General features: G+C 41.9%; 1 protein-coding gene across 1 annotated transcript in view; it reads left to right on the top strand.

Moving 5' to 3' along the window:
- The first annotated feature begins 489 nt into the window (after nt 1–489).
- Nucleotides 490–18,218, top strand: part of SYT16 (synaptotagmin 16) — a 212,661-nt gene continuing 194,932 nt past the window's right edge. Inside the window, exon 1 of the mRNA XM_064486011.1 lies at nt 490–553. Coding sequence (XP_064342081.1) covers nt 541–553 — 13 coding nt within the window. The 5' untranslated portion in view covers nt 490–540. The remainder of the gene's footprint in view (nt 554–18,218) is intronic.

Raw genomic sequence — 18,218 nt, forward strand, 5'->3', positions numbered from 1 at the left:
TGGGCGGCTTTCCCAGGAGTTCTTGCGCCTGGAGATGAATGTCCTGCACCTGGCTGAGCGTTGCCGCCCACTCTCAACTCTTCCTGCTTTGCTCCTTCCAGTAGTTGGGACCCACTGCCTCTAGGACCAAGCCGCAGATGGAAAGCTCAAGGCAGGAATGAGGTGGACGCTGGAAGAGGTGAGATGAAAGCAAGCACGGAGCCGGGAATACAGTGGGAAAGGAGCGTGGCCAGGAGCGTGTTTCCAAGTGGCCGCGTTCATTGTCTTCGGGGGAGGGCCGAGGAGGGAGATGCTGGCAGGCGGGGAGGGGTGGGTAGGGGCTCGGCCGGCTCTGTCCGCAGGTCTGGGCTCTCGGGGCGCCAGCGGGGCGGCGGGGCCGGAGGCTGCCGGGCGCGGGGCGGCGCGGCGGGGGCGCGCGGCGGGAGGGGCTGTGCGCGGCGCGGCCCCCGAGCGCGCGGGGCCTGGCGAGGAGCGCGCCGGCCGGGCTCGGCGGCCCGTACCTCAGGCGCGGGCGGCCGCCCCGCAGCCCCCAGCTGGACCATGGCGACTGACAGTAAGTACGCTCGGGCGGCGGAGGCCGCGGGGTCCAGGGGCGGGAAGTCCTCCTCTTTCCGACGCCCACCTTTGTGCCGGGCTCGCGGGAACCGCGGCCGGGGCGGGGGGCCCTTGCCCCTCTGCCCATCACCCTCGGCAGCCTGGCGGGACTGGAGAGGCGCAGGTGGCCCTGGCAGCCCGTCCCAGAGGGATGTGGTGAGAGGGCTTGCGGAGGGCGCCGTGATGCAGCGGGGCCTGCCTTCGCAGCCCTTTGAGGGGTGCCCCCAGGCCCGGAGCCGGGAGCCGACCTTTGGGGAGCCCTGCCACCCAGGCGCCACGAGCTTTTGGCGTCGAGTTCAAGGTTCGCCTCGAGTTCTGGGTTGGGATTGTGAGCTCGCCTTCTGAGGAGAAGGGTGGCTTGACTGCTGGGCTGCCCTGTGACCCCACCTGGGCCATGTTTCCAGAGGCCAGACCGTCTCTGGTTATCATGGACAGTGAACGAGAGGAGAGCGGGGACATGTCAGGTTAAAACTACTGAATAGAAATGTTGGAAGATGCTGGGTTGGCCTGCTTTTGGCATCTTGGCATCACTGCTCTATTGGCTCAGTGCTTTTGAAAATGGAATCACGTCTAGGAAAGCTGGTTAAATTAGATGTATTGGAAGCTGGATTCGTGTTAGTGGAACCTCAAAGGGAGGTCAGAGTAAAACCACTGGTCACACATGACGCATCCCTAGCGTATAGGAGGTGTGTCTGAGCCCTTAGCATAGACTTGGCACATGTTAGGGACTTGAATGAATGAATGGTGTACTGGCTCGAGAGGCCCTTTGGTAGTCATTTTTGAGAGTTGAGAAAGGCTGAAGATAGGATGGGGGTCAATATTTCGTCAGTCATTTTTTATTATTTTTGTTTTAAACAAACTATTATCCCAGCCAAGAACACAACCTTGCTTTGGTGCCAAAAGCATGATTTTTTGTAGCTCACAGACTTGTTTCAAGCCTCTGAAATTCACTTCTGGGGGACCACAGCAAATGTCCTCAGTTTCTTTATCTTTAAAGTCAGGACAAAGCTGTTACATCTCCTGCACAGTGATAGTTAGCTCTAGGTACAGAGTGGTGGTTCTCCCTCTTTGCTATCAGTTTTTATGTGTGGCGATAGCACGCTCTCCTGCTTTTTAAATGAAAAAATCTGAATCAGGTGTTTACTATAAAATTGGCTAATCTGGACCAAGCTTCTGCTTTTCTCTGCTCATTTATTAAAAGTGAAGTTCAGCTCACTTTTTGTTTGTTTTGGAAAAGAAATTAATGGATTTAGGCTTTTATTAACAAAGTAAGACTCAACAAAGAGGAAGATAATTAGATTTGGCCTTATTCTTGTATTAAGAAAAGCAAAAGCAAGGGGGCTTGAAGTAGCTATAGGCAATATTTTTGCAACCCAGAAAGGCAGTGGGACCGTGTTTCATTATTCATTTTCTTATATGATGGGCAAAGATGATAGATTTGGTATCCTAGAAAAAAAATTGGCGATGCTCTGCCCAATTTATTTAGAGAAATGTTTCTCCCACTTCCTTACATGGTAGATTCAACTTGACTGAAGAATAGAACTTTACCCCATTAGTTTTGTTTGTTTATGGAAACCACTGTAATGATATTCAACCAGCTTAGCTCTTGAGCTGATTTCTGGGTGCAATCTTTATTAGGTTCACTGTCAGCCGAGATGGAGCTGAAACTCTGAAGGGTTCCCAGAGTGTGGAGGATAAGAAGTCCATCTTTGTTCTGACTCATAAGTGATGTGGGAGACTGACTCTGTGTCCCTACTAGGGAAATGAAGACGAGGGAACTATTCTCAGCCTGTGTCCTGAAAAATTCTCTGCAGATCTTGACCATGTCTGCAGCTTAAAGTCCCGCAGTCCCCTTAGAATTAGCATAAAGGCTAACTCCTGAACTGAACTCCAGACCCTGAAACTGTGGAGCCCAAGGCTCCTCCCAGACATCGCGTTCCTTGGTTAGTTCTCAGCTTGGCTGCATTACAGAATTACCCCCAAGAGCTTTCACAAACACTTAAGCATCAGTATTTTTGTTTTCTTTGATGTAGTCAATCTAAGACATTGGTGTATATCAAAAGCACCTGAAGGGCTTGTTAAACCAGATTGCTGGCCCCACCCCCAGAGCCTGTGAGTCGGGAAGTGGGGGTTGTAGCCTGAGAACTTAAGTGTCCATCAAGCTCCAGATGATGCTGAAGTGACTGCCCTGTGCCTTTCTCGCCTCTGTAGGTGTTGTGTGGGGATGACAGGTGAGGGGCAGGTGGGAGCACAGAGTGACGGTCATTTCATCAGCAGTCCTGTCACTGGGTAGCAAGTACACGACCTCATGAAGATACATCAGACCTGGGCAGTGTGGCCTCAGGGCTGTAGCTGACTGCTTCCTCTATTTTCGTCCCCCAAGAAATTGCCCCTGGTGAGAAGAATTGGTTCTAACGCAAACCTGAATCCTCTCCAGTCATTTCTGGAAGGAATCCCAAAGGACCTTCTTTATGAATGTGATATGTAAATGTATATAAAATATGGAGATATTTAAAAAGTATTTGCCTGGCAATGTAGAAAGGTCATCAAAAAGAATGCAGTCAATTGAAAATGTCCTTACGTCCGGACAGCATGCTGTCTCAGAAAGAATGGACAGTCTGAGAGCCTCAGCCTGGTTTTCAGGGAGTGATGGTGAAATGGTAAGGAACTTTGAGAGCTTCAAACCAAGTTCCCCTTGGGCTATTCCTATTTTTATTTGGATAACTCAGGTTTGTAAGGTCTTTAAAAGGTTGAGTGGATTGGGAGGAATTGTAACAGAAAAAAAGATGAGGGCAGTAGGAAAAAACAAAAACAAAACAAAACAAAAAAACCCCATTAGCATGAGCAGGTTGGTTGTTACATAAAGTGGTGGTACTTAGGTGTTTGACCTGCATTTCTTGATTTTCTCAGTAACAAGGATTCCAGATAAATGTGTGTTTCCAGATAATAGTGTGGTATTTTCCCCTTCTTCCATTTATTTCATTTGTTGCATTATTAATATTTAGTGAGTTTTTATTGTTGAAGTCACTGTAGTGTTATCTTATAAACGTAATTTCTCAGGAAGAGTAGGCAGGTTTGGGCAATGTTGGAAATATTTAACTAGATTATACCCTGGAAATCTCAGGCCGTTCTTGGGTGGGCAGGTCTTTGGGGCTGTTGTGGATGAATATTTGGCTTCGTCAGGGAAACATCTGGTCCCTGTCTTGTGGCTCCTGGCTTAATGGTAGGCCTTGTCATTTTGGCCGAGTCCATCCACAAGCTGATTGTTGCTACAACCCTACTTCCCTCTGCTTACTGGTCAGCAACCTGCAATTTCTTTCTTTCCCATCCTACCTATCCTATCAGCAATTTCCACTCTGTGCTTAATTCTGGAGGATAGAAGGAAGAGAGCAGGAAAAGGAAAAACCAAAGGTAGGCACTCAGTGGGAAAAGGGTAGGAACCCCTGCCGAACAGTTACTCAAGATGTGAGGATTTAAAAGAAAATTGCTTAACTGAGTGAAAATGGACTCATACTCTTGGGTAAAACTATTTCCAATCATAATAATTATTAAAAAGCTTACAGATGATGCCAATAAATAGATACAAAATGCGTTAGAAAATGGCAACTTTGTGACCATCATGATAATAATTGATTCATGCAGGAATCACCCATGGATGCTAAACTATTGTGTAAAAGCTTGAAGAAGGCCAGAATGTTTACATTTTTGGAGAACTTCCCCACAGATTACTTAATAATTGCAAAGGAGAAAATGGTAATTTTCCAGTGCAGAAACGTGGGGTTCACTACCTTAACCAAAGCATCAAAATTAACATCACTAGGAATAGGGAAGCGGCTATCCTGTGCTTCCCGATCTGAAGCGCTGAGAAGGCTCCAGTGCCACTTGTGCCGAAAATGCATAACCTGATTCCAGTCAGGACGAAGTATCAGACAAACCCACATTTGGAGACATTCCAGAAAAGTCAGTGTCATGAAAGCTGGCTGAAGCACTGTTCCAGACTGAAGGAGACTAAAGAGAAAGTAAATGCAATAGATGGCTTTGGATCAGACCCAAATCAGGGAAAAATGCTACAAAGTACAAAATGGTGCTAATTGGCAAGATTTGAATATGGATCATATGTTGGATAATAGCCTTGTATCAATGTTAAATTCCCTAAATAGGATGTTTTTTACTGCATTTTGGAAGGGAATGTCTCTCTTAGGGGAAACTGGAATATTTAGAGGTAGGGAGACGTGATGTTTGCAACTAAGTCTTCAAATGGTTTAGGAGAAAAATGTGTATATAGGTGCATTTATATGTATTGTGTGTTACACAAGAAAAGAGATAAAATGTAGCAAATTTAACATTTGGTGAATCTAGAAGTTCTTTATGCTCTTCCTGCAACTCTTCTATAAATTTGAAAAACAAAACAAAACATAAATGACAACACTGGGGTGCCAATTCTAGACATTGTGATCTAATACTATTGAGTTTACTTTTTGAAAGAAATAATATTGAAAGAATCTTAATTCTGGGCTCCTAATTCTGGTTGGAGATGATAATGTTCATGAAACTTTTTATTATGGAAAATTTCATATACATGTGAAAGAAGAGAGAAGGGTGTAATGAACCCCATGCACTCAGGTGAGCCAGCTTTAAAAACTATCAGCATTTGGCCAGTCTTATTGCATCTACCTCCTGCATCCCATGCACTTTTTTTATTTTTTGAGGTAGTATTTTGAAAGCAATTCTAAGGCATCATGTTATTTTAACCACTAATGTTCAGTGTGCTTCTTTGCACACTTTTCCTCCCATAAATCCCCTGCTGCTATTGCAGTGAAGAACAGTAACAATTCTGCACTTAGAGATGCTAGCATTTAGATATTCTTAGTGTTGCAGGTTAATAACCAGAGTTCTGACACACTGATTTGACATATATACGTTGTGTGTTTGTTTTAAGTTTGAGAAGCTGACTAAGCCTGGGTAATTACAGATGTGTAGAAGACAGGGACTGAGAAACTGCTTGTTCTTGTTTTCTTTTCTGAACTCCTCCTGTTTTTAAATCAATTAAATTCCTGAAGAGAACATAAAGATGGGTATGGAGACAGTATTCTGGACCACTTTTTCTAGACTGAGCTGACATTCTAATGTTTTGTAATAGAAATAAGCCAGATCTCTTGGGAGTTGTAAACCTCCTCCGGAGCATGGGTAGATGACATTTCTTCTTGTAGGTCACTGAGATGTATCATTTAGTAATTAACTACTATTATTTAACACTATGGATTAGACTAAAAACATGCCCATTATGCGATTTAACAAAGATTATCTTTATGTTAAAATGATGACAAAACTGATTGACAGCTCTTTCTAATAAATTAGGGAGGCATCTGAAGCACATATTGCAAATAAAATTCTTATGTGCACCTGTCACCCTTCCATTAAGGGACTTTGCACACTTGATTTGAGGCAGTTTAAATTTATGCATCGATACCATCCCTTAGATTGTCTTATTGCCAGACTATAATATTTTTGAGAGTTTTAATTTTAGGAATGCACTAAGTCACATTTTATAGTTTGACTTGCAAAAGAGTAAAGGTTAAGAGACATAATGATTCTATCCACTCTTGGTGAAAATTTCCCTGGTTTATATACTAGTATATTTATATACTACTTTAATCATAAGCCATTACCAATAAAAATTAGATTTTCTATTGGACTTAGTGCAATAGAAATTTCAAAAGATTGATGAACTTAGTGTGGGATGGTGGAAGAGATGCCCACATTCTGACCCTTGCCCTGCCACTCAGTGGCTGGGTAACCTGGGGGAAGTTGTTTAACTTCCTAGAGGCTTTGTCTTCCTCCACCCTGAGGAGTTGCAAGAATTCACTGGGATCGTGCACGTAGTAGGCATTAAATAATTGTCTGTCCCCCTCGCTCCCTACAACGTCCTTCCCACAGTATGTGCCTTATGTTACAAGAACCATTTGACTTTCAGAAATGGGGTCTCCAGTCATTGACTCCACTTTCCTTTGTGAAGAATATAAAATGAAGACCAAATGGTCTACTTAGAAAGGTAAGGCTTGAAGGAAGAGACTCCAAGAGAAGTCACCCAAAGGTGCCAAACTCAGGGTTTAAATAGAAGTATTAACCATGATGTGTTCTTCCCCGATGCTCACTCTCTTGCAGGTGTGCGTACAGCATGCACAGTGGGAGTGTGGGCTTGTAACTTGTGTGCACACATACAGCCTTTAACAGCCTGGGAGATTTCAGTGCTGGGCTCTTTAGAGGGGCTCCAACAACTACCTCTTTTATGAAGATCCAGGAGGATTCTGGGATGCTCTCTGCTGATTTGCTCTCAGTGACCTCTCTGGACGCTGTGGCTTGCCCTTCTCATGGGCACGAGTGATCGGTGGCTGTGGCTCTGGGCGCATGTTGCTTCAGGGCGCCTCCTCAGAGTCTGACACCTTCCTGGCTGTGAAGTCTTCTAAGAGCCTGTCTAGTGATGGTGAGCCTGAGGAAATTGCCTGTCCCATTACTGAGCTTTAAAAAGACTTAATCTTCTACTGATGTCCATATACAATGACCTCGTCTGCCTGCTGTCTCTGCTGGTCCTGACCTTGGCCATCAGGTTCTGAGAGTGGCCTCTCCCTGTCTCATGCTCCTGCCCTGGGAGGTCCTCCCACTGCCCATCTCCATAGTCCCTGTTTCTCTTGCTTCCCAGCTCGTGCTCTAACCTCTGTATCTGCCAATCTGTTTTTCCCCTGTTTAGTTTCTCTGTTCCTTTGAGTTTTGACTGAGACACACCAGCTCTGTTGATCTCAGGTTTGTAGAGTCCCCAGAAGCCAGGCAGCCTTCAATCAGCCTCCCCTGCTCCTCACAGGGAGGAGGCAGAGGACAGCCCTTCACCCCTCAGCCCCACCGTCCTTTCCTCAGGCTCTTTAGAGGTGCACTGACCCTCTAATGGGTCTATTTGCACAAAATCAATTGTTAGATTTTAGTGATGATAATTACCATCATAAGTATAGCCATATGTGTAATTTTTTTGTGTGTTCTCCCTGTATTCATTACCTCTTGCTGAAAAACAAATTACAACAAACTTAGTGGCTTAAAACAACACACATTTGTCATCTCACAGCTCTCTAGGTCAGGAGTCTGGGCAGGGCTTCTGGAAGTCAGGAGTCCGCAAGGCTCTAGTGAAGGTGTCAGCCAGGGCTGGGTTCTTATCTGAAGACCTGAGTCGTGACTGGGGAAGGCTCCCCTTTCAAGCTCAGGTAGTAGTGGCATGACTTAGACCCTGACAAGACTCAGGCTCAAGGGCTGATGGACTGAGAGTCTCAGTCCTTCCTGCTGGCTCTTGCCTGGGGACCATCCTTAGTTCTTTAAAATATGAGCCTCTGCTATATGGCCACTTATTTCTTCAATGCTAGCAGGTGACAGTCTCCTCGCCAGATGGGTATTAACATCTTTGCCATATTCGGTTGGTTAGAAACAAGTTATGGATTCTCCTAGGAGGTGGGGACAACTGGGGACCATCTTAGACTCTGTCCACCGTACTCCCATGAAACTATTGTATCTACATCGTCAACTGGACTTTTGTATGGAGAAGCACATTCCTTGTTAAAACTTTAGATAACATTGCGGTGGTAGACTCTGAAATGCTAATTGCCTTTCTCAGGAAAGAAATTGTTCTCCTCCCTCCTCCCAGAGAGCTGATGTGCTGTAGGACAGCTGGCTGTGGAAGGGCAGCAGGAAAGGGTAGTGTTTGTTTTTGAGCCGTTATTGGGAAAGTCATGTCTGAATGAGATGCTGCTGCTGGGAGCTTGAATGCTTTGTGAATTCATTTTATGAAAGCTGTTACAAACTTACACAAACTAAAACACCCAGTCTTATTTTTGTAATAGTAAAGAATTAAAGGAAGTCAGGACGAAGCTATGAAACTAGGGTTGAGAATTGGTGGAGGACATAGAGTAATAAAAATGAGGAGGGTGAGAATTGTATCAAAGAGAAGCTGTTCCCTCACAGGGGCAAATGGATTTCATGTGATTTTATCCATTTCAGGTGATTGTTTTTGACTTACTAAGAGGGTGACAGATACCTGGAAACTGTACAGTTCCTGACTGCCTGAGTGTATTGTTCTATGCAATGATGAATTGCAGGTTGATTTCTTGCTTTAAAATTATTGACTCATAGTTAGAGCTTAGAAAATGAAACTATTCTGAAGAGGTTTGCCTAATGGAAAATATTGATTTTGATTGCACAACCTTTTCTTGAGACTCTGAAACTTTGATTTTTGGCTTGCTACTTAGCACCCGAAAGCTATTCTATAGTAAAAGAGCTGTAACCAGTCATTAGCTACTTGTCATTAAGGTAAAACCATCCGAATCTTTATAAATTGAGTTAGATCCCAGAGACAATCATTTGTTTTTATCTGATAAAGTCAAGCTATATAAAATGAATAGAAAGGGAGAGTCTGAAGTTATTTTCTTAAAAAAGAGGTATCTCCTCCATTGTGGTCAAAATCATGTGCCATTTTTTCTTTGAAGTCTTTATCAACTCTCTCAAACAGAATCCAGCATTCATTTTACCTATGCCCCTTAAGTTGTATCTTTCTTTTATCATCTAGTCTATATATCCCTTGGGGAAAACATCTACTTTGGGGCGTATTTCCTTAATTTTGTCATTCTTTTGAATAAGCGTGGTGGCTTGCATAGAGTAACCATTTATATGTTTGCTCAATTCCATTTCTCTACTTTGAGCCTCTTCTTTTTCCTGGATCCCATCCTTTACTCAGTTCTTAAAGTGCAGCCCTGGGAACCCCAAGTGGTGGTCTCTAAGACTCTAAAAGAGGGTCTGCAGGGTCAAACTACTTCAATAATAGTGCTGACCCTCGAACAACATTTTCTATCTGTCACCCTGTGCATGTTTGTGGGTAGACCCAGCTCTTGTCATTTTGTGAATCTGGGAGGTGAAGAGGTCCAGCAGTCTTTCCCTTCATTGTTTGGGCTCTTGGTTTTCAGTACAGAATACCTTCCTTATCACCAGAGCTGACTGATTCCAGACCAGAGCCCCCCTGCTTTAGTGTCTCATCAGTTCAGGCTGCCATAATTGGATGCCGCAGCCCGGGTGGCTTAAACAACGGAGAGGAATGTTGTATTGTCGTGTTTGCGCTAGGAATTACAATGTATGTACCTGAAGTCTCACAGTCTACTTTGAATCAGTATTGTACCTTTTCAACAGAATATAGAAATCTTACCACCATTTAAGTCCCTAGCCACTCCCTCTCCTGTATTTTTTAGTTATCTTTTTATATTATATTCACATTCTATTATGGACTGAATTGTATCCCTACAAATTTCATGTGTGTACCTCAGAATATGGCTGTAGTTGGAAACAGGGTCTTTAAAAAGGTAAAGTTAAATTAAGTTAAAGTAGGGTCATCAGGGTGAGCCCCAATCCAATATGACTGATGTCCTTGTAAGAAGAGGAGCTTTGGACACAGAGGGAAGACAATGTGAAGATACAGGAGAAGCCAGCTATCTACACACCAAGGAGAGAGATCAAATCTGCCAACACTTTCATCTCAGACTTCTAGTGTCCAGAATTGTGAGAATATAAATTTCTGTTATTTAAACCATCCAGTTTGTGGTAAGTTGTATGTCAGCCCTAGCAAACTAATACACATACATTGAAACCCCCATCACACAATGTTAAAATTTTTGCTTTCAACAGTCAAACATATTTAAAGAACTTGAACGGAGAATTATTATGTCTACCCAGATATTTACAATCCTTGTTACTCTTCTTCATTCCTGATGATCCAAATTTTTCCTGGGTCTTTTATTTTAACACTTAAAAAACGTGCCACTTATTTCTGGCCTCCATGATTTCAGATGAGAAACCCACTCTCATTTGAGTTGTTATTCCACCATAGGTAATGATGTGTCATTTCTCTCTGGCTACGTTCAGGATTTGTTGTTGTCTTTAGTATTTGGAAATTTAATCATGGTATGTCTAGGTGTGGGTTCTTTGGATTTCTCCTATTTGGGATTTACTCAGCTTCTTGAATTTTTGGATTTATGTCTTTCTCCAGATTTGAGATATTTTTAGCCATTATTTCTTCAAATAGTTTTTCAGTCCTGTTTTCTTTCTCCTCACCTCCTGGGGTTCTGATGACACAAATGTCAGATCTTTTTGTTATTGCTCTCTCACTCCCTTTTATCTCTGTTGTTCAGATTGAACAATTTCTGTTGATAGATCTTCAAGATCACTTGAAGACCTTGGATACTTTCTTCTGCCATCTCCACCGAACCCAGTCAAAGGACTTTTTTTTTTTTTGATTCAGTTATTGTATTTTTTAGTTTGAATATTTCTACTTTTTCATTCTTTATATCTTTAATATTTTTCTGAGACTTGATTTTCCCAATTGTTTGAAGAGAATTTATAATTTCTTGTTGGAACATTTTAAAAATAACTGCTTTAAAATACTTGCCATTTGACTCCAACATTTGTGTCATCTTGATGTTGGTGTCTGTTGATTGTCTTGTCCTTATTTGAGTCGAGGTTTTCCCTGTTCTTGGTATGATAAATAATTTTGGGTTGAGAAACCTGGGCTACATAGAGTGGGTTTTTCTCGGAGCTTTTTTGAAAGAAACGAAATAAAACATTTATTCCAACTTCTCCAGAAATGGAAATCCCCTCAACATTTTAATGTATTATTTTTCAGTCATTTGGTATCTACCATTGATGAGAAACATAATTTATAATTTGAGGTAAACTATCTTTTTGGTTGATTTTAAAAATTCTTTAAAATTTATGTGTATGGGGTGGATTTTTTTTCAGACTTTTTTTTTTTTAAGAACAGCTAAGGTTCACAAAAAAATTGAGAGGAAGATACAGAAATTCCTATATACTACCTGCCCCCACACATGGATAGCCTGCCCCATTATCAACATCACTTACCAGAGTGGTGTATTTGTTATCAAGGATGAATGTACATTGACACATCATAATCACCCAAAGTCCATAGTTTATACTTCAGCTCACTCTTGATGGTGTACATTCAGTGGGTTTGGACAAATGTATAATGACACATATCTATCATTAAATCATACAGAATTCTGTCCTACAGAATTTCTGTGATCTGCCTATTCAGCACCCCCAGCCCCCATCCCTGCCATACTTACACTGGTATGGCAACCACTGATCTTCTTATTGTCTCCATCATTTTGCCTTTTTCAGATTTCATACAGTTGGAATCATACAGTATGTAGCCTTTTCAGATAGCTTCATTCACTAAGAAATACGCATTTATGATTCTTCCATGTCCTTTCATGGCTGGATAGTTCATTTTTTTAGTGCTGAATAATAATCCATTGTCTGGATGTATCAGGGTTTATTTATCCATTCACTTACTGAATGACATTTTGGTTTCTTCCAAGTTCTCGTAGTTATGAACAAAGCTGCCATAAACATCTGTGTATAGGGTTTTGTGTGGACATGAGTTCTCAATCCTTTGGATAAATACCAAGGAATGTGACTGCTGGATTGTATGATAAGAGTATGTTTAGTTTTGTAAGAAACTGCCACACTTTCTTCTAGAGTGGCTGTACCATACTGCATTCCACCAACAATGTGTGAGAGTTCCTATTGGTCCATATCCTCACCAGCATTTTCTGTTGTCAGTGTTCTAGATTTTGGCTATTCTACTAGGTGTGTAGTGGCATCTCACTGTTTTAATTCACATTTTCCTGATGAAGTGTGGAGCATCTTTTCATATGCTTGTTTGAAATCTGAATATCTTTTAATGAGATGTTTGGTCCATTTTTAATTGGCTGGTTTGTTTTTTATTGTTGAGTTATATAGTTCTTTATATATCTTGGATAACAGTCCTTTATCAGATGTGTCTTTTGGAAATATTTTCTCCTAATCTATTGCTTGTGTGCTAATTCTCTTGACATTGTCTTTCATAGAACACAAGTTTTTAATTTAAATGAAGCTCACTTTATCAGTTCTTTCCAGGATCCTGCCTTTGATGTTGTATCATCACCATACCCAAGGTCATCTAGGTTTTCTCCTATGTTATCTCCTAGGAGTTATACTTCTGTGTTTTACATTTAGGTCTGTGATCTGTTTTGAATTAATTTTTGTGAAGAGTGTAACGTCTGTGACTAGAATCACTTTTTTTTTTTTTTTTTACATGTGAATGTCCAGTTGTTCCAGCACCATTTGTTGAAGGGAGTATCTTTGCCCCACTGTATTGCCTTTGCTCCTTTGTCAAAGATCAGTTGACTGTATTTGTGGGAATCTATTTCTGGGCTCTCTCTTCTGTTTCATTAATCTGTTTATTCTTTCTCCAATAACACACTGTCTTGATTACTGTAACTACTAGTAAGTCTTGTAGTCAGGGAACTTCAGTCCTCCAAGCTTTGTTCTTAATATTGTGTTGGGAATTCTGGATCTTTTACCTCACTTTATAAACTTCAGAGTCAGTTTGTTGATACTCATAAAATAACTTGCTGGGATTTTTACTGAGATTGCATTAACTCTATAGATTAATTTGATAAGACCTGACGTCTTGACAATATTGTGTCTTCCTATCCATGAACATGGAATATCTCTCCATTTATTTAATTCTTTGATTTCCTTTATCAGACAGAGTTTTATAGTTTTCCTCATACAGATCTTGTAATATTTTGTTAGATTTATACTTAAGTATTTTTTTGGGGGGGGTGATTTGTTTTTATTTATCTTGTTCAAGACATTTTCAATCTTAATTTTCAGCTAATTCTGGAATGTTCTTAGTCATTATCTCCATTATCTATTACCTCTTCCCCTGTCCTCTCTGGCACCCTTCCCAACTTCTTTCCTTCTTAAACCTTATTAGACTTCACCATATATGTGAAGTTTCTCTTTCTGTGTCTCATATCTGTTAACTACTCATTCAGTCATCTTTTTCTCTTTTCTTTCTTCCCATCTCCCATCTCATAATTTCTTCAGATTTGTTTTCCACTTCAGCAGTTCTCTTTTAACTTATATCTAGTCTGTTATTTAACCTTTTGAGCATTTTTCATTCCAGTGAGAGTTTTAATTTATAAAATTCTTGTTTACTTAAAAAATTCTGTTCCTTTCCCATGGTATCTTATTCCTTCATTATGGTTTCTAAATTCTTTAAAAATGTGATTCCTTTCTAGTCTTAAGTATCAATTTTGGTGTCTGCTGATTCACCCTTATAGTGATTTGTTTCTTCATGTGGTCTGTGATATTTAATTTTGCTACTTTACCTTTAGTGAGAGCTTCCTGTAAGCCTTGAACTGTGAAAGAGTTACTAAGGATAGAGATTTTCATGTTGTGTTTACTGGATCCCTAGGGATTTTACTGGTCTTAGATTGATCACTTTTTATGTTAACTATTCATCTGGGGTTCTTAAACTATGCATGGAGAAAAATGTAGACTTCTTACCTTGTATGAGCTTAGAATATCTATTTTTCATGGGTTATTCATTTTTAAACTCGAGGTCTGGGGCACTCAGCAATGTCTTTACTCTTTCTTTGGGCTAGTGAGCAGACGATAGTCTTATTTTTCACTTGCAAAGTAGTCTGGGCTTCATCTTGGCAGGGAGCTCTGGATGGAGCATGGATGCATGGTCTTCATCCTTGTGTAGTCTCATCACCCCTGAATCTGAGACTAAACCCCAGTGGACTGCTGAGGCTTTGGCTTTGGTTTACTTTGATTTTGGAATCCATCTTTTGGAGCTCACATATGTAATTCAATTTAGTTTATTGGTTATGTTTAATCTGGAGTTACCATGTGCCTGTAGTGGGAAGGGCACATCCCTATCTGCCCTTGTATACCACATGGCTGGAAGTCTTGATTTCACATGTGATGTAGCTCACCATCCATATAGCCATGTATTCAGTTATATTAGTATATAAATATTCCTTGGTGTTTTGCTTTTTTTCTCTTTTGAAATTACTGATGAAACACGTTGCTGTATTCCAACTACCCAGTCAGTATTTGAGAAAGGTGTATGCTGTTTTCTGTATTAACTTATGGTGGCATACAGCCTAGCATCCCTGTAAAACTGGGCGTGTAGTCGGTAATATCTTTCTGTTTTCGAAGAAATTGTTCTGGTTTCATTCTGCCTTAAAAAAACATACCTTTTATAAATCCTGATTTTTATTCCCCTTTAGCAAATGGAGATATTGAGATAAATTATTATATTATTTACTGTGACAAAAGTTTCAATGAAGGAGAGTGTGTTGATTTATATTCATGGATGTTAAAAATCAGTTAATAGACTGGCACTTTGAGTAGCACAAAAGACAGCACAGTGACATGTACCATCCTAACCTGCCTTTTCACTCAGTAGTACATTGTGAATGTTGCCTCATGGAAGGTGATTGTTTTATTAATTGTTTTGTCAATCATCTTTTCATGGACAATTGAAAGATTAGACAAATACTGCCACGAATATAATTGAATTTACCCTTTTATAATGTCTTGTTATTTACTTCTAGATGTGGAACTGCTGAGTTAAAGGATAGACTCATTTGATATTTTGATGTTGCCAAGCCTCCTTCAGGGAGATGGCACCAATTTGTACTCTCAATAGCAGTGCATTGATAAGTCTAATAGAACTTTTCTACAAAAATAAATGGCCTGTGGTAGATAACCTAACAAAAATATTCTCTTCCCTGCTCACAGTCTTGTGTCCTACCTCTTTCAACTTATCATGTGCTCCAGCTTAGCAAGACCTATCTTTTTGGGATCTTGAACAGTGGTTTCCAGAGTGTGGTCACTGGACCAGCCGCATTACATCACATTGAACTTGTGAGAAACAGCAGTGATCAGAGCTTAAGCCAGACCTACTGATGGATAAACTCACACAGCTCAGCATTGTTTTCATCAGCCTTTCAGGGGGTTCTGATGAAGCCAAGTTTGAGAGCCGCTGGGCTAGAAGCAGCGTGTCCTCGTGGCACCCAGAGGTCAGCCCCAGCTCTTTACACCCGTGTCCTCTTCATATAAATAACAGACGTCCAATTCCTGGAGGCTGATTTATCACAGCCTCTTCCAACTCTTCGTTCCTGCTTCAAAGTGTCTCTTGGTCATTGCAGGTTTACTGGTGATGGTTGCTCACGTGTCTACATGGCAATACACAGAGGAGGAACCAAATCTGTTTTTCTTAATGTGCACAGACACATGCAGTTCATTCACTTGAAAGACATTTGAATATGTTGACGACGGGTGGATGGTTTGGAGCAGTGAAATTTATAGCTTAGCAACACTAACTGCTTAACACTGAATGTTGGATATGCCCCTTCTGGAATCCTTCAGCCGTTCCTTTGCTGTCTTCTTATTTTTCCATCTTCCTCCCTCTGATTATCTTTTTTTCTCTAGAGTGATTCAGCACTCTATTCCATTTGTTTCCTTGTCTTCTGTAATAACCAGGGATTTTATTGCTGACAAAGAAGCCACTCAACTTCTCTAAGAATATAGGGCAGCTTACAGAATCATGTGAGGGTACCAGGGAAACAAGCTTGGTAGCTGCTCAGTCACAGGTAACATGTATCTCTATTTATGTCTGTTCTTATTTCTTTCATTAGGATCTTCTAAATTTGAGTACATTTTCTTGTAGCTGCTAATATCCAGTGAGGTGCTTATCTTCTCTCAAGAGTGCATGGCAATTTGCTGTCTGGATTTCCCTGTCTCCCCTGCAGAAGGTGTGTGCATCCACACTGGTGAGAGTGAGCTCATGTGTAACTGAAAGGTGACATGCCCATCAGCGAGGCAGCTGAACCTGCTTTTGCTGAAATGTTTGACACTGAGCTTGTCTTTCCTGTCTTCCTCTCAGGAGGTTTGATCAGGGCCTTGAGATGGAGGGGGCTTCAAGTTAGACCTCTGTTTAGTGGTAACTTTGTGCTAGTGAGCAGGGCCAGGCCAGTCACAGGTTGATCTTCCACTAGTGTAGCTGGGGCTCCGTACTTGAAAGCTTCTCAGGCTTAACTCAGGCCCTTGGGGGGCCTGCCTCTATAAAGCAGGGATATTAATAATGTGAGGATAAATTCCTCAGTAGAAAAATCCTCCAGGAACAGGTTTTCCAATTCTGTGTTAACTGACTGTTCGATTGTCTAACAAACCCTGGGTTCCAGAACTGTTAAGTACTGACAATAGGCTTCTGCTGCATAGAGCCACGCTGCCACCTTGTGGCCATTCTTGAGAACTGCACCTTCCCAGAAGTCAGCTTCCTTCCTAGATCCTAGTATCCTGCAAAGCTGGTGTCATCCTGGATTGCTTCTGCCTTTGGCTCTGTAAGCCAGTATGATTGGAAGAGATATGCCCCAGCACATACCAAAGGAAGGCTTCTAATAGTTTTCAACAGATAGATACGTGCAGGAAATTTCACTGCCTGTGCAATAACATCTTGGCACATTAGATAATGTGTGTTCAAAGTAAGAATGCGCCAGTGTTATGTACCAAAGCTGTTTCAAGGATGCTCGGAGAGATCCTGTAATTTTCCTCGGGATTTGAATGAGCTTTTGTAGTAGGTATTAATTTAGGTCAGTATTGTTTTAGTTTGCGTTTCTTTATTTCTCTGAATTACATTCAATCAGTTGCCCAGTTGGAGGGAAAATTCGAACTCAGTCATTACTGAAGTAACTTGTCCCACTCTATGGGATCATATAAGAATCCCAGGCTAATGCTGGGCCACAAATTTTGGATGGGGCCCAGTCTGCTGTCCTCAGTTCACTCCATAATGACAGTTGGACAGTTTGGTATACTGCAGCTGAGGACTGGGACAGCAGCTGGGCCGAATCAGGTGGCCCTCCCAGCTGGCCACACCACTGAGCACTCTGGGAGACAATGCAGTGTCCATCCATGGTGGGCTTTCTGGGGTGGCTCCCCTGCCGTCCACCCATCCAGGTGCGGTGGAAATAGGACCTTGGCTTTTGACAGAGTACAATCCCTCAGACTCATTCCTTTCCTGGTCCCGGGGAGTATCCATGTCTTTTCCCTTTGGCAGTGGGTTTCTTCCATGAGGCGCTGTCTGGATAAAGACTTTCATGGATACTGTGCAACTTCCATGTATGACCATGAAATATACAACACCTTTAAAGACTCCTGTGACTCTGGCCAAGGAGCCAGAGCTCCCAACACACAGTTGTCTGCCTTCTTGGGAGCAAAAGGAAAAATGCTGACGGCAGTCATAGCAGTATATGATTAACATCTCAGTAAATCGTTCTGCTCCACTGTGTTTGGTGTAGGCAACAGGCCTGAGGCCTCTGCACAGCAGAATCATCTCTTCACTTGAATCAGTCCTAACCACTGAAAAGGCATTGTTTTATTGAGCTTTTGCCATCGGCTAAGGACTTTCTGGATTCTGGCAACAGGAGGATGACCTCCCAGTGATTCCATCATGAAAGCAAGCACTGAGTGCTGGGGGAGGGGCACATTCAAAGTTGCGTGGAAGCCCTGAAGGCTAATCATGATAATAACGCCACTCGATGGGGCAGGAAGAGTTCTTGACAGGAGGTGACCTCTGAGCTGGGCCTGGGGTAAGAGAAAGCATGTGCTCAGTGGGAAGGAGGTGAGGCCCAGTCCCCCGGGGCAGTGGGACTGCAGGAGCACATGTCTGGAGCACCCGGAGT

The sequence above is a fragment of the Camelus dromedarius genome, chromosome 5 (genome assembly GCF_036321535.1).
Source record: "Camelus dromedarius isolate mCamDro1 chromosome 5, mCamDro1.pat, whole genome shotgun sequence".
In the NCBI taxonomy this organism is placed as follows: Eukaryota; Metazoa; Chordata; class Mammalia; order Artiodactyla; family Camelidae; genus Camelus; species Camelus dromedarius.